Genomic DNA, 17,471 nt, shown 5'->3' with positions numbered 1-17,471 from the left:
TGAAAGCTCAGGGCAGCAATTACTGCATGGCTGTATTCAAAATTATTTGCAGTGTAACTATCTATGTGCAGGTCTTATGTAATGTATTCATAATGGCGTAACACATACTGACCTCAAGTAAATCACTAAGCACACAACTTCTGGTGCTTTCAGTGCTCTTATTTCCATGAGTGTATGAGACTTATTCACAGCCAAAGCCTTTGAAACTAGATTTTCCATATATCTCTGCTATCACGTACTTCTTTCTCTTTAAGAATGAACATGAAAACTCACAGCTTAAAATGATAATTTTTGTACAATGCTTCACATTGTACAAAATCACAAGCACAACAATTGAAGAAGTGCAAAATATATGTTTGTCACATGATAGAGTAAGCAGGAAATATTTTAGACAATTTTGCCTCAAAAAAGGCCCTTTCTTTAAAAATAAAGTTATTTGCAAGGAAATGTGTCAATTTGCTTTTCATTTAAAAAAGCAGAGAGCATTTTGAAATTGCTCAAATATTCTATTTAGATACTTTCCAGATTAAAAAGTTCTAGTTTTAAGTTCAAAATTATCTTTTTGGTTTTCTTCCTCCCAAAGACTAATATAGATGTAGAAAAGCAAGTCAAAATGAAATATTTCAATATATGCTGATAGCAAGTATATAATTTCATCTGATTCACCTTTCCTTGACCTTTATTTATAAGCTAAATGATAGTTTATCTTTTTTCTATTTCAGAGAGCAGAAAGTTCTGAAGCTTCAAAAAAATCTTGACACACATGATAATTACTTTTGATCTATCTTCAATTCTGTAAAGTCATTTAATCAAAATATTTGATGAATACTTGTAGCAATATTTTGGATGTGTCTTTCTTTCTCCTCCCTGAATTTTTTCATCTTAGGGACATACTTTTTAAAAATCAGTCTTAATATTAAAGAGTATTTTTTTTTTTTTTGCTGTGGCTTAGTCTTCCCAAGTCCTTAGCCAATGACTTCTAACAGTACAGACCATATTCTTATAGCAACTGATTGTGAAGTCACATCCAGAAGTCGTTAATTTAAGGTGAAGAATGGGCATCTGGGAAGCATAAAAAGTGCTGGTAGTGCTCCTGATTTACAAGAAAATATTAAAATCAACATTTCAAAGCCCAAGACAAAAAAAAATACATTCTAAATAGAGATAAAATGCAGCATGAAGCAGGGACTCTTGGTTCTTTTCTGGGTGAAATAAGGAGCACTGCATTTGTTGAATCTGGAATACTACCCAAAAAACAGGACATAGATTTTCAGAAGAGGAAATCCTTGCAAAATTGGAAATACATAGGAGCAATGGTAACAGATTCTCCACTCACAGTCATCAACTCCCTGGCCTCTTATAGAATTGTACTGTATATCTGGCAGAGGTTTATACCCCAGAGGAGCAGTGTCTCATCTGTTTGAGCTACACTGGACAGATTTGCTGCCCTTGGGGGGTGATACACTTTGGGAGGCTGTCTCCTACATCTATCAGTCAGGGCAGGATCTTCACCCTCCAATAAAGCGCCTTTGTTGTGCCCCTTGATGCACAAAAACACCCCAAAACAATTTTCGTGCCCCAAAAGCCTTTTTGACATCTCCCCCATTCAGGGCAGCCTTTTGCTTTTGAAGTAATAGGTATGTGAATAATCAAAAAGCACTCAAAATTCTGCAGGTTGCCAAGGATGCAACCTCCCCAATATTTAAATAACCTATTTTTTCAGTAAACTATTTCTTTTTACTAACCCAGCTGACCTTCTGTGGAAGCTGACCCTTTATACAAAATGGTCATGTACAAAACCGTGAGGGTCTGGCCAGGGCTGGTCTCTGATGTGAGCAGCCAGTTCAGAGGAGTGACTATTAACAAGTCTTAATTGCAGCAGAGTGTGATTTAAGTGCCAGGTAGTGTTCATTTTGCACATTTTCACATCTGAATGTCTGTATTCTTTTAGACCTTTCTAAGTTTGATGTCAAATGGCATTTTTCCAGAAAAATACCCAAACTTATAACGGTTCAGTGCTAAAATCCTACTGCCTGGGCAAAGAGTGATTTAAATGGGGTTTAATATTAAATGTATGTGCATGTGTTAGTAAATACATCCTTGTAAAACTGTCACTGAAAGCACAAATATGAAGTCTTTATGCCACAATAGAGCATTTATAATATGCCATAGCCATCACAATGTATATATATTAAAAAAACCATCAGATGTGCTAGTAGCCAGTATTGACAAAATCAGCATTTTCACTATGACATTATTAATATTCTTCTTGTTGATTATCATCCATTTCATTGTATCCTCAGTGTATCCCCATTCACAGACAAGATGCAATGAGCTGATCTGGACCCTTTGTCTCAGAGGCATGAAATTATTAAAGTCAGAGCACTCTTGTTTAGCAGCACCAGGACCACAGCAAGTTATTATGTTCTTCCATAAAAATCAAACACAAAGGGCAATTTGCTACCAAGGTTGCTTTTTGCATCCCTCACTGAATCCACCAATGCTTTTGTAAGAACTTACAAGGTGTCAGACAGAAAAGCTAATCCAAAAACTTAAGTACAGACTACATGTAAAGTTTTAAATTAAAAATTATTTGGTCTCAGAGGCCATTTTTCTGACTAAATCTTCTGCATATTATTCTGATATTCACATACTTCAAAAGAGAGTTTAGATTCTGCTTAGTCAAGAAAGAAAGATTTAAATGGAAAAAACAACTGCTTTATGAAAGAGTCCAACTAAGAGGAAATATCCAGAAATCCATTTGATTTACTCAGTGCCAATATTTCCCTAAGACAATTGCTAAGGATTAGACTCTCACTTGAAAAGGGAGGCTACAAGTCATGTCTGTGGAAGTAAAGAAAACCTGTGCAAACATCAAGCAATATTACACAGGACATCCTAGAAAATCTTCTCTTGTCATTTAGCAGCCTGGCCACCAGTCCAAGACCCCCAGAGCAGTACATCACATCCTTCATTTTTTTCAAAATCAACTCAAAATCATAGTTATGAGTAACTGCAGTGCTAGAAGAAGAGTCAGTAAGAAGGTGGCAGGCACAGCATTCTTCCCTTGTGCTTGTTCCAAGCAGCAGCAGTAATTAAAACTTCTAGAACTGCAAAAACTTACTTCTGAAACAGGGATTTTATTTTAATAGCAACATTTCCAGGGGAAATACTAGCTTTAACAAAATTAGTGGGATGTTAGGGCAAACATGTTGCTTATTTAGCTAAAACAAAAGGCCTGAAATCTTCTCTTAGCAATATTTTAAAGCCTAGCACATTTTCTAATTTTTTTCCTGATTTATTTTCTTCCAGATAGCTCAATTAAGGATGCATCATGGAAGCCTATAAGTAGAGATTTTCTGCTTTCTGTGTGAAACAAAATTAAAGGTCTATTTTTAACATATCGTATTTTTCTTGTTTCCTGATTATTACCTCATCTTGAAAATTTGTTTAAAGAAACGAAATCTTAATCTTTTACAATATCATTTATTAACTGCACTGAAAACAATCAAACAAACAAAACCATACAAATTTGCTAGATCTACCTGGTAAAAAATGAAATCATTAGCATGGAATGAACTCTCATGTTTTCATGAAATAAGTGTTAACTTTTGTCCAGAAAAATTTTGCATATTTGCTACAGCTCAACTATGAACTACCCACAGAAAAAATCCTAAGAACACAATGTGAACACAAAATGCTGTTGTCTAAAGACGCCTCAATTTTACAGTGGGGGTGTTGATGCCTCCAGCTTTTTTATTACCTGAAAAACCATCAACAACTTTATAACGATGAATGCAATACAATTCAACTTGTAATTGCAAAATTCCCTTTAAAAAGCGGCAGATGTGTGCCAGCACATCTGGAAACCACTTTTAATTATGCTTTCCTCACATGGGACAGCAGTAGCTTGTACCCATAGCAAAGGTTTTATATCTGACCACACAAATACTTGCAACCACCTGTGCTTTACACTGATTTTCATTATAGACTGTATCACATTACTGCCCTATTATTCCAGAATGCCATTTGAAGCTGTTGTGTGACTAAGCTGCATCAAGTGTGGTCTTGAAAAGGCCTCTACTCTACAAAAATGTAATAAACTTGATTGCAGTTAGGGTACTTACCACTGCGGGTATCACAATATGCATGGTCCTCAAGTTGGCTTCTCTTGCTCTGAAAGTCATAAAGGGGATACAGTAACAATCATTATTACCAGTCTGGGAATTGACATTTACCAAACTAATGCATGTCCCTAAATGAGATACCTTGTAAGTATTTGGAATTCCTTTCCAGTGTTTGTTTCTTTCCTACTATTAATACAGTGGTATTTTAGTCAAAGACTCGGCTGCTTCAGCCGTGCTCTGAGACCACAGAAAAGAAATTTCAGCTGTGATCTGCCAGCATAACACAATTTCAATTCTGTCATCAATATTTCCATAGGCTGCAAACACTGTGAGCTACACCACTAGGTTGGGTTTTCTAAACTCAAACCTTCCTCCCTTACTCCCCGTTGCCCCACTCAAGTATAACAGGTTTTTTTACATCACTGTTCCTCATTTCTCACAATTAAAAAAAAGTTTCAGATGTCTGCAAAACTCTTCTTCACAAGACTCTTTCTATATTTTGGAAGACTGCAATGTTGACATGCAAGATTTTGTACGTCTCGGTGGAAGGGAAAGATCAAACATTTGTAACACTCAGCCCTTAGGAGATGTGGCATGCCCAGGGACAGACTGCTCAGAAATGGACACTGGGATGTGCAAATTTGTAAAACACAAAGTACACCATTTTACAGATTATGTTTTAGGATAATTTGCTCTGCTGACCTGCACAATGTGCAGGTAACTTAAAGAGCACCCAAATATGTCTTCAGTATAATTTATTCTGCTTAATAATCCATTACTATGCTTGAAAGGAAGGTTTCCACATAGTTATATATATATATAAGAACCCACATTCACCTGTCTCATATTTTCAGCCTATAATTCAGGTCTTAAATTTTGCTGTAACTCATGAAGCCCCAGAGGCTCCCTCACAGGACTAAGCCTTCTCCCAGTGCTCTGCCCGCATAACTTCTCTGCACTCTGCCAAGGGCTCTGGGATCACAGCTGCAAGACACTGGCCCCACTTTGAGAAAGGCTCAGAGCAGAGCTCAGATCCTAAACCAGCCACTGTGCTCCCTCTCTACCAGGCAGAACAAATGCTCTGTACAGTCACAAGTGCCTTGGCTTCGCTCCTGCCCTCGCTCCGTTCTCTCTCCCGCCTTGCTCCGCGCAGCTGCTCCGGGGCAGCGGGGCCCAGAGCCCCTGGCTCAGCACCCCTGGGAGCTGCTTCTCCTGCGGTAGGCAGGACTCTCTGGGTCAGCAGAGGGGGAACAGCAGGCTCTGCTTTAATGCACCTTTTTGTTTGGTCATCTCGGGGCCTCACACACGACACCTGGTAGGCGTTTCAACATTCAGCCAAAATTAAAAGGCATTAAAATTATATAGGGGGTGTTCACTGGGTCAGTGAAAAGTATAGATACTTTTGCAGAAGTATCTATAATATTCTAAGATTGAGTATTTCAACTGTCCGTAACCCCACTGCTGTAAAAGCACAACTTAATTTCACACTGCAAATACATTTATTACCCATGCAAAGAAGTCACAATATTCCTTCTACTATTCTTTAGTTTTCTGTGGTAACATTTTAACATTGCTAAAAAAATGTTCATTTCTATGAATTAATTTAAAGCAAAAAGGATCATTGTCTACTTTAAAATAAGACACACTCTGAATATAACTTGTTAAAGATTTCCCAACTAAACACATTTATAGGGCAAACAAAGACTGAAGCACCCTACGGTACTCTAAAAAAGATAAAAATATCCTTTTTTTTGTTTGAAGATGAAGGTATTTTGGAACCAACCTTGCTGAAAGAAAATTATGCCTGACTATCCAAACAATAGGCCTAGAATGTAAATTCATTTCATCTTGGATATACACAAATGTAGCATTTTAATGGGAATGCACTAGAAGACAGGTAGCTGCACATACTGAACTCCACTTGAAATGGTGATATGAATTGATAAATCAAGGTCAGGAACAAGAGTCGTTTCTAGAAGGGGAGAAGGACAAGGGAAAGGACTGTAAATACTCAGACTGCTTCTTTACAACACAAGGACGGCACATTCAAGCCTTTTATTCAGTAAACCTCCCTCTTTGAGGAGTGCCAACGAAGACAAGGAAGCTGCTTGAGTTAGGATGGCAATGATAGTCATGCTAGTGACATCAGGAACTAAGGGGGAAGAGCAGCCAGGTCACAGGGTGTGGGATCCAAAGACACGTAGTCAGGGGGATTCTCTCTGCTGACTGCAATGGGCACTGGATCAGTCCCTTGCCCTTATTCCTCTTTAACTATCCCACTTGTAATGCTGTCATCATGAGCTTAAGGATGTGACTGGGAAGGAGAGAAGAAATGTCTTTGAAGTCACGAAATACATCCAAGATTCTGGACACCTGCCATTTTAAAACACTCAGCCGAGCACACTCGGCCTTAGCATCAGGTTAACAGTCGGGAAGCAAGGAGCAAACAGAGGAAAAATCCTACCATGGATGCATCCTCCCTGCCTCACTCCCTCTGATTCCAGTCATTTTGGGTGCACTGAGCCATCCTCCCATGCCCAGCCAGTCAGGCAGCCCCCACGTCTGCAACCATGCTGGAGCCTGCCCATCGTGCTGCCATCCCTGAGCCCTGCTGGAAACCAGCTCTGGGGCCAGGTGCAGGGGCTGGTGCTTGGGGCTGCACATATCTGAGGAAAGGAAAACATGTGGGCTCAGGTTCAGGGTGCTGGAGAGGCCAAGCAGGCAGAGGGATTGCTCCCAGGAGCAGGGAGCAGTCGGCAAAGAGGCAGCGCTTTCCCCAGAGCAGGGTGGATGTCGTGCCTGTTCTCCCCTATAGCGAACTGACTGAAAATACTAAAAAGTCTTTGCAATCCTATTGGTCCTGCCAGCGGAGCCTGACTGGCAGGACAATGCATCTTTGTTCTCAATTAAAAACATTATTTGGGGGCAGTAATTATTTAAAAGCCAACAGGAAAAAGATTTTGTGATTATAACCACAATTTCTCAATTGAAGCAAATGTTTTAACAAATCAAGGTTTGATAGAGACAGACGAGAGAAGGAATAATAACAACCACTACTATGACTACATGTAGCCTTCATCCAGCCAGTACAATTTTACTTGTATTCTGAAATCAATGCACCATAATCACAAACCAAAAACATGCCTGTAGTGAAAACCCACATACAACACATGCAGATGTGGAGGGATTCCATAAGGACATTACATTACTGGATACCGTAAGCACCCTGCCTGCTCTGTTCTCCTTTTCCTAGGAACATAGAGCAACCGTGGCTATTCTAATACTGAAAAATGGGAAGCAGAGCAAGAAAGAAGTGGAGAGAATTTGTGTTAAATTGGATTTTCTTGTCTACTCCTGTAGTTTTTATCACCCAGATGACAAAACATTATCATTAGCAGCTTATACCAAAAGTTAACATTTGCCCATGGTTTTCTATTTTCTCTAAACCACAAAGGTTGGAGCCTGTTATGCACTCCCCTTATCTTACTCTGTTACTTTAGAATCTAAGAGAGCACTGTGCACATTAATCTTTCATGGCAGAGTTCACTGAAGTTCTGCCAAAATTCAATAATTATGTTCCATCCAATCCAGCAATTTATTTATCTCATTGCTGGAATTTAGAACATATAGAACAAAGTGCTTAGTTTATATGAAAGAAATCCATGCTAAAAAAACAACAAACCCATAAGACAAAATAAAACAGCCCTGTTTCATTTCTAAAGTTTTAAAACATGCAGCAGAATCTACTGAGAAATAAAGCTATTTTTACAAGACCAATGTTTTGATAAACTGAAAGTATTCCACGATGTTTAGGGTTCTTTTTCTTTCATGTAAGTGAAAGTATTTTATAAATACATTTGTAACTTTTATTCAAAAGCATAACAATATGTACCACTTACAATGCACTACTAAAATATGAATGTCTAATGATCAATAAAAATACCAACTAAAAAGCAAGAATTTGTTTTCTGAATGGAAAATATATTGATTTACTGCACTGAAATGGGTAACTGAGAGTTCAGCAGTTCTATGGAGCAAAATCTAAGATACAAAATTACAACGAAGTTAAGCTTTATAATTGCACTCTTTCTCAATATGTTTGCAAACAAATAGAAAACATAAAGCCCTCCAAGTAGGAAGATTAGAGACACATTATTCCTGAGGGCTGTTAAAAATGAAAATGGCACAATGGACAATACTTTATATTCTTCACTTTTTGTAATCTCAGGAAAAGTAACTAACCAGTTATTTATCAACCTATTTATAAAGAAACATTAATCTACTGGTTTTGGATTTTAAAATAGAATGCAGTGTCTATGCATTTTAAACTTCTGAATACAGAATGCTGATTTATCTGATGAAAACATGACTTTTTTATGTTCATACCGACAATAGATTTCTTGATGAAGGAAAATGTTTATTTGGTGTCTGCAATCAAAAGCCAAATTTATAAAGTTTTAATTTTTTAATTTTTTAAGAAAAACCTTGTTACTTCATATATTAGGTTTTACATTTCAGTCATGCTACCAGAAAAAAAATATTCTGGATTTAAAAACTGTTCACAAAATTTTTGGAGAATAACTTGCTGTGATTTAAAATACAGCCCTTCACCAACCAAAATAGAAAAGAAAACCTCTAGAAGTAGTACACTAGGATGTGTTCATTATTTCACAGTAAAGCCTTCTAGGCAAAACTAGGAATATCATAGTAAAACGTTTTAAAGTTAGTTTTACAGTAACAAGGTGGGTTTGTGCATATTTTAAATTAAGAGTACCTAATTCAGTAACTCAGGAGAAACTACTTCCACACACCAGCAAATAAATTCCATAATGATTTGCAAAAACTCTACTATCACATTTACATTTGCACCAAGTATGATCATTTTCTGGCAATGCTTTACATTAAAATAGGATTCAACAGTGACATATTTTTCCCCTGTTGTAAAACTTTACAAAAGCCCCAGAAAAATGCAATTAAGTTATATGAGTTTTATTTTACTAATGTTCTCCATCTATTCGTTTGCAACATGTTCATCTTGTCTGCTTATTTTCATCACAAATACAACTTGCTATAGTTAAACTTGTAGGAGACTTTTGAGTACTGTAACTCAGTCTGCTGCAATGTAACAATGAACAAACTCTCCCAGCCAAGTTACATGAAAGTACTGATTCAGGGAGTCTGTAAAGCTCGAGTTGTCTCCCAGTGTAGCTGTGTCTTGCATTATGTAATAAAGGAAAAACACACACACACACACACACACACACCCCCCCAACATCTTACAGAAAATACAGTTTAACAGAAGAAACACAATACCTGTAAAGCCCATTTTAACAGCAACAAAAGGGATCAAGGCTGGGGGCAGGGGGCAGGGGAAGGTGCGAAAAGGCTGTTCCGTATCGATATTGCTGCCGAAAGATGGTGTTGCTTATAAATGAACAACACACATAGGAAGGAACGAGCAACTCCTCGGCTACAGCCACAAGTGCAGAAATCTAAAATAAAAATACCTGCCAAAATTGCTGCCTAATGCATTTTGTCTTTACATTGAACACATGTCGAAACGACACTGGGGTAGGGCATACACAGCATGTAATAGGAGGTCCTTAATTTCCAATTCACAGATTAAATTCACAGAACGTTCAAGTTTACAATAATAATGTATTCACCTACAGTGCCAAACTTGTTTATATAATATCAGTGAGGAATAATCACCCATTTATTGCACTGATGATCTCCACAAATTTCAGAACTTTGAGCACACTTGAAACGTGAACTTTTGCAGCTCCTTATTAATGTTTAGACTAACTCCCTTTCCCCCTTTTGAACAACAAAGGACTACCCAGCTCCTGTTCCCCGTCTCACAGATCAGACCCATACCCAGATTTCAAGGAAATGGAATAAATCCAAAGGTACATCCAAGATTTTCCTTGCAAATTTCCCCCCAGTGGATCCAGGCATGTATTTTTTAAATAGATATATCAAAAAGCTCCACTCATACAATTCAAACAGAGAAACTTCTCGAAAATATCATTACTTACTGTTCAATGAGCATAATTTACTGAGATTAAAAGTTTAAAGATTCATCTGCTTTAAGTCTACAAGTGTTTTAAGCAACCCCTAATACTGTATCTTGCTTAAATGTGACAATTAGTGCTGCTTTGGCATGTTGAAAAATACAAAGATACCAACGATCCTCATTATGCCTTAGCTCTCTGTAGCCTGGTTTTTGGAGGTGCGTAAGCTGCGGAAATTTAGAATGATAATAGCAACAATTTGGTACAAGAGGAAAAAACAGACCCTCCCCCCCAAATGCTTCAGATATACTGTATAAAGTCATTTTGACATGCCTACACAACTGGTTGTGGCAGCTTTCAGACATGATTCCTAATCACAAAAAAATGCTTCAGGTTCTTTTAGAGAAAGCTTGCCTTGGGAAGTTGATTTTGGCCAAGTGCCAAAATCATGTGCAAAAGGGGCCCTCATTACCAATTCATGGCAGCCTTCAGTGCTGACAAAAAATGTGACCCAACAGGCTAAAGCAACAACTAAAATTAAAAAGTATGAGACAAAGACAACTTACTTAATATTCCTTCCATCGCCACGTTAAACTTTTCCGTAATTAAACCCTTGTTAGTTCAAAGCAGTTTTCAACTACTTTTAAATGATTGCACAGGCAGTCTGTAACAGTGGAAAGCTTTCCCTGTAAATTCTCCCCAGCCACTCCACTTCTAACAGCATTTGGATCCAACAGCAGAACTTTTTTGCCTCTGCAAGAAACCCCTCTCCAAAAAGAAGCGAAGCGTCCGCGTGTATTCCAGCCAAAACTAAGCAGATCATTACAAGCTTTTGCAAGCAGTAAAGGCATAGGAGGAGTGAGGAGGAGGGAGGAGAGAAAGGGCTCGAGACGCAGGAGCAGCTATTTCCTAAACTTTCTAAAAAGCTTATCAAAATGGGCATGCAAACTTGAAGCAATTGCAATTAACAGCGCTCGCTGCCCCACTCTCCCATAAAAGCAGATTTGATACACGGCCTTACCTAGATGTCGTCTGGCTTTTCTGTGGATCAAAAAGTTTCCTGCCTAAGCACAGAGATATTCTTTCACAAACCATAAAGGCCCCTTTTATTAATCCAGCACTGTAACAGCCCGCTTTCTACACCACGTTGAGAGCAGGATGCGTCAGCTTTCGAGAGAAAAACAGTCTTAACATACAATTAGTGGCAGATTGTATAATAGACGATTTATCTTAAAGAGTGAAAAGGCATTTTTTAAAAAGCAAAGAGGGTGCGGTCAGATGTTAGGCTATCCCTGAGAAAAGGGGCCTAGGCTGCACTAGTACCTAAATACTAGCAGAAGCTTACTGGGAAGGGAGCCAATGGAATGACTTTGTTTGACCCAGCTGCCAATCTCTCCTGAAGCACTGCGCCAGACTAAACACTGACACTATTTTAACTCAAATCAGGCTACAGCAGCTGTTTGCTTTCCGGCTCTCAGCTATGCACCATGGCCATGATGACTCTGCACAGCACATATGATAGAGCTGGGGCACTTCTGCTAAAATGTGTTCCATGTTTGTGCTGGTGGTATAGAAGTGGGGGCTGGCGTAGCTGTTTCGAGGGGGGTTTTCTTCCCTTTCTTCTTTTTTTTTTTTTTTTATAATATCTCTGCCACCATTTTCCCCAAAGTCAACTAAAAATGAGATTTGGGGCTTGCAAAAAATTCAGAATTGAAAGTCAGGGGAAGAAGAAAAAGTTCCTGCTTGTGACAGACAAGAATTGAAATACATTGTAAAGGTGTGTGTGTGTACATGATTCCAAAATCCACCTACTACTTAAAATGATTTATTTTCCTCCTGTTATTTGCTCTAAAATTGATCAGTATATAATTAATCAACAGATTCTCCCTCTCATTTTCAACTGCAAAAGGAAAGTGCTTATATATATACGCAAAAAAGCAGGCATTACATGTGTGCATACATGCACACATTTACCTATGCATCCAGATTCTGATCTAAATTACACCAGTGCAAATTGCACTGCAAGCAATGAAGTTATTACTGGTTAAAACTGAAGGTGGAACTCGATAGCCAATTTACATATGAAAGCATATGAGACTGAAAAAACCCCGTAGGCATTAGTAGTAACAGGCGCATGGCATGGAGGTTGGCACGTCTTTTCTAATTCAAAAAAAGTCAGGGTCGCAGCAACAGAAACAAAGCTCATACACATTTAAAATCAATGGAGGCTTCTGAAGCACTGGGCATGTTGCACAGTCTAACATGGCACCTACAGGTTTTTAGTATTTACACCTAAACTCATGCACAGTACTTAAGCCAAAACTTTGTTTCCTCTCACCTTGCCAGAGAAGGCTGCTGGCTAGTCTCAAAAACTGCATGTCATGATAACATCTGCAATCAGTAAAAAAAAAATCAGAAGAATATACCCACCTAAAAGCAAAAGGCACAGAGAATGAACCCAACCCTTATAGTCAATATAAAAGTGTGTGGAAGGTCTGGCTCCTGACATGTGAATGCCTTCAGTAAGCACTGCTGGGTATCTCCAATTCAATATGTATACTCAACAGAGATAATGGAGAAAAAAATTACTAAACAGAAATGGAAAAAAAATAATATGAAAAAACCCACAAAAAAATCTATTCTGTAAAAGCTGAGCCTGTTGCTCTGTCACAGGCTGTTGGCACCAACAGATTTCCATGATCTGTGCAACAGCCTCCTACCAAAAACCGGTGGAAATCATTCATATCGCAAAAGCTTAAATCTCACTAACTACCCTCCCCTCTAACTTGTCCTCAAGTACATTAACAGTTTAAGAAAAAATCCTGGAAAGGATCTTAAATAATCCACCATAAAATGAATATATGTTACAAATGGAATGACTAATGGCTAGCACAACAAATGTCAACGTTCCTATCTAACATGGGAATTGAAATGGAAGAGCAGACCTGTACTATGCCTGAAACACCATGAAAGAATGTGATTACTACAAGAAATGCAGTTACCTACACCTGAGAAGTCTGAAATCTTAACATAGCAGATAGGTGAGGCAAACACAACAGTTTTTGCAGTCCTTCTCCTCTCTCTCTCTCTCCAGACAAATGTTTATCACAAGATTATTTTGCAGGCCCCCTAAAGAAAATGTGACTCCTCAGGTGTTTGTTCTGGGAACTCACACCTCACGTTGCCCTGCACTAAAGACAAAACCACAGCAATAGCTCTAGAAAGACTTTAACAGCACTGAACTTATCATGGCTGGAAAAGAACAGAAGTACAGATAAAAAACAAAATACAGGCTGGAGTGAAGCTTTGCCAGTTCCTTGAGGCAGAAGAGAAGGCCAAATCAACAGACAAAATTTGAAAATGACAGGAAGGGAAGGATGTTCTCAGTGAAGCCAGCAAGGAATATATCCAAGACAGGACAAGATTAGGATGCAGATAAATTATGGTGGATAGACACTCTAAACCCAGTCATAAAAAAAGACAAGACTATACACTTAAGTGTGGAACACAAACACTTTTCATTCAAACACAGTATAACTAGCAGAAATCTTGCACAACCTTCTCCTTCTTGAAGATTCAATTGAAAATTTATTCCTGTCTCAGTTTGTAAAGATGGGTCCTATTGTCAGAATTGCTGCAGGGTGGCTGCAGGAGAGGAGGGTGGTGTCTGGCATTTCTTTCATTTTTAAACAAACTTTTTTCTGCTTTGGGCAATGCATTAAGAAACATAGGGAAGCACTGGAACCAGTAACTAGTAGAGCTTTTCTGACAAATACAAATCTCTTTCCTTCTAGAAAACTGTTTTGAATTCTTATTATCTAATAAATGAAGCATTATTACAACTAAGCATATTTGCAGTTCCTGTTGTATAAAATCTCTGTTTGTTCTTAAAAGGGTTTTCTGTTAGAAATAACACATTCATTTTTTTCCCTTGATTTTGAGGTTGGGAAGCTGAGTGTGTATGTGATTAAACCATGGGCATCTATGCCAACCTAACCTCTTCAAATTGTTGGCCAATATTGATCAAAGTTATGATCAGAGGTTTCAGGTGTATTTTATAGAAACTCAGTAGTGTTGGGATCTCCATTCCATAAAAAATATAGGTCAAATGAATAGAGGAGTAAAATTTTCTTGGCATTCCCATGAGTAAATATGGAAAATCTGTGGAAGAAAAAGACCTAATTGCTTCATTACGTGATGGAGAAAGCTTCCACCAGACTCACATACTATTTTAAATACCAAAGTTAACCTCAAAAAATGGTTTCACAGGAAAACAGGCTTCACTGGTTGTGAACTACCTTTGTTTTACTGGGGAGCTGGTAGAAAGCATATTGAACGTATTGTCCAAAGGTTTCTTTTGTTTGTTTTGCATTTTGATTTCAACTACTCAATTAGAGTAACTTATTTTCAACCTTATTTTTTCTATGTTTAGAAGCACAGTTTTGGCCTGGTACTTTATGACCATATGATTCCCCACTTCATGTCAATGACAAAATTCTAATTGATTTAAAAGGGTTTTATCCTTTTCATCCCCAAGCCTTACGTATATTGCCAGGAGGTCCCAGAAAATGATGATCTAGAGCACTGTGCAGGTTGTGATCTACCTATTAATCGGTGTGAGGTGATCAGTAACTTCCAGCTTCCACTTGTGCATCAGTCACTTCTGGAAGAGATGATGGCCAAAACTATGACACTACACTCTAAGTCAATGGCACTGGAGGCTCTGAGCTCCTAAAAGGCTGTGCGTTTCTTCACATACTGAGCCTTCTATTATTTGAACTTTCAATAACCATCACTTCTAGGCTGGAAGCCTTTCACTAGTAAGAGTCACTGGGGAAAGAGGAAAAAGAAGAAATTAAACACAAAACAGAATGTACATTTCATTGTTTCAGATACTTCAGGGGAGTAAGTTAAATTTCCAAAACTGAAACTGACTTCAGACAAATTTATTTCCCTACCTACTGCATTAGCACATCACACAGCACTAACGTTATTAGTATGTTTCATTTATAATATGTTTATTTGAAGCTGGAAGACAATGGTAAAATACAAGAGGAAAAAGAAAAAGAAAAAAAAGCAACAGCTGCCTCCTAGCAAACAGGAATACATGCTATACTCCCTATTAAAAAGTAAGAAACAAATAAATCCAAGAGGCAGTCACCTATTCATGGCAAAATGGAACCCAGATGCTAACAGCTGAGAAGAAACTTGCCTCAGAAATTTGATTGCATAACTATCTTTCATGAAGGATTTTTGTAATCCTCTCAATAAGCCAGTGCCCACCACACCACCACCAGCAGTAGTGCACTAGACTTTTCAGTTCCATTTTGTTAGGAAATATGGGCTTGCTGTTGTCCATAGACCTTTTAAACAAGAGCAGAAAACATGGCAGTGATTTTTCTAGCTATGGAGTTAGTTTAATTCAGACTCTAAAATTAGTCTTACACAATCTCATCATCTCCAGATGCTCCTTTATGCTCATAAATCCACTAAAATGTTTATATTGTCCCATGCAAAAGGGTGAATGCCTGCTGTGGATTGTTGCTCCAAGGCAGCAATAACTTACTATGTCTTTTCTGTAGCAAGTTGCAGTGGTTTTTTGAAGTACAATCTATAGACATTTGCTCTTTCCATCACACCTCCCACATTTCCACAAGCCACAACATATTTATGCTTCAAGACATCTTCTGGAACAAATCAGTTTTAGTTTTGAATTAGAATACTGCATGACATGAGACAGATATAGTTGGGGTTTCTCCCAAGAAAAAAAATTGTCTGCTTTTAGAGCAGAGAACAAGCAAATATCAAGCTTGCATATAAGCCTCAGTTCCAAGCCAAGGAAATAGCTACCATATGTATTAAAAAGTCAGTATCAAACATAATTAAATTAGATATAACACAACTGGGCCCCCAAAGACCACCATCCAATCTTACTCATTCCTTCTTTGGGACCAATTATCATGTTATTATACTGAGGAGTGCTGAGAATCCATCAAGGAAGAAGATCCTATTGTGTTGCCAGACAAAAAGGCAGTTCTTGTCTCAAACATCATCCTACTATTTTGTCAGTCAAATTCACCATTGGCACATAAGATCCCTGAGCTCATACACAAGCTTAGCTCTGTTCTCCCACCACCATAATTTCTTTTGCAGTTATGACTTCCGAAAAAGGGAGACATTTCCCAGTTTTTCCTCTGTGGGTAAATACCTTGCATGGACTTACTTTCTATTACTTTCTCTAATAAGAGATTAAACAGGATAAAGGGAAAAAAACCCCCAAAAATTAGCAGCAAGAAAAATAAAATAATGAAGTTTTTTTGGTAATGAACCCCTCCAAACACTACCATTTACAGCATTGCACCGTACTGAGATGCGAGCATTTCTAGGGGGAGTGTGCGACAGCAGCTCAAGGTGACTAGAGATCTGGATTATTGGTGCTTATTTCTCCACTGATTTCAGCTGATGAAAAGGCACAAGGCTCAAAAGGCATGTGAAAGGACATGCAAAGTCAAGCCTTTGGTTGTCTACATCTTAATTTCTCTTAAATTGTGGCAGACAATATTCCTACTGATTTCTAATCAAGTAATAATGTATTAATATGAAAAATATTAATTCTTTCTAAGTGATTTAAGATCCACCTTTGAAGCAATCAAAGAAACTATTTGATCATAAATTAATGTAAACTAAACTCAATTTCTGAGCCTGTAATTTTTCTCAATTTTTCATTGCCTGTAATGTTCGTCTAGAGTAGAAATAAATATTAAACAAGGTTCAATTGAATATCCAGAATAAACTTGTGGTTGGTTGAAGTGCTGTTTTTGTGTAAATTGGAGAGACAGGGCATCAGATTTAGTTTTTCACTGCATACTTCTCAAAGATAGTCCTAAGCACTAATGTCTGGAGTTTTAAACTACCTGCTTCACTGCAAAGCTTAAATAACCAACCACTCTGCCAATGCCTATGCCTTTAAGTCAATGCTGTGTTGACTCTTTAAATATTTTCACTCCTTAATATAAACTTTTCAGACAAAAATTTCTCTTAGAGAACAAGGATCCTACACAACCAAAATGGAGAGAAGTTACCAGGTCCTGGTTTTTCAGTCTCACCTGTTTAAGTACAGCTGACACAGCACAGATGGATGCATAGCTCTTGTCTGGGGGAGGGCCTGTTTATCAGCCTTTTAATGATTTACAGAAGGAATCACCTCATTTAGGAGTCATGATGGTACTGACTATTAATATCAATCAGAAGAGCCTACCAGCTACACCAGGAGATTGAAAAAACCTGTGTGTTGTGTTCTATTCCAGCCTCTGGAGAGGAAAAAAGGCAC

General features: G+C 38.0%; 1 protein-coding gene across 7 annotated transcripts in view; it reads right to left on the bottom strand.

Annotated features, from left to right (window-relative positions):
• The window catches only part of LOC108446061, a 238,112-nt gene that overhangs the window by 184,241 nt on the left and 36,400 nt on the right, over positions 1-17,471 (bottom strand). For all 7 annotated transcript variants that reach the window (XR_001861170.1, XM_017731531.1, XM_017731532.1 and 4 more), the window contains one exon: positions 4,128-4,176. Coding sequence is in view for 6 of the 7 variants with exons in the window: in XM_017731528.1 (XP_017587017.1) it covers positions 4,128-4,176 (49 nt within the window). In the remaining variant the exon portion in view is untranslated. The remainder of the gene's footprint in view (positions 1-4,127; positions 4,177-17,471) is intronic.

The sequence above is a fragment of the Corvus brachyrhynchos genome, unplaced genomic scaffold (genome assembly GCF_000691975.1).
Source record: "Corvus brachyrhynchos isolate BGI_N302 unplaced genomic scaffold, ASM69197v1 scaffold152, whole genome shotgun sequence".
Classification (NCBI taxonomy): Eukaryota; Metazoa; Chordata; class Aves; order Passeriformes; family Corvidae; genus Corvus; species Corvus brachyrhynchos.
The sequence above is the reverse complement of the archived record's forward strand: the minus strand, read 5'-3'. Positions and strand labels throughout refer to the sequence as shown.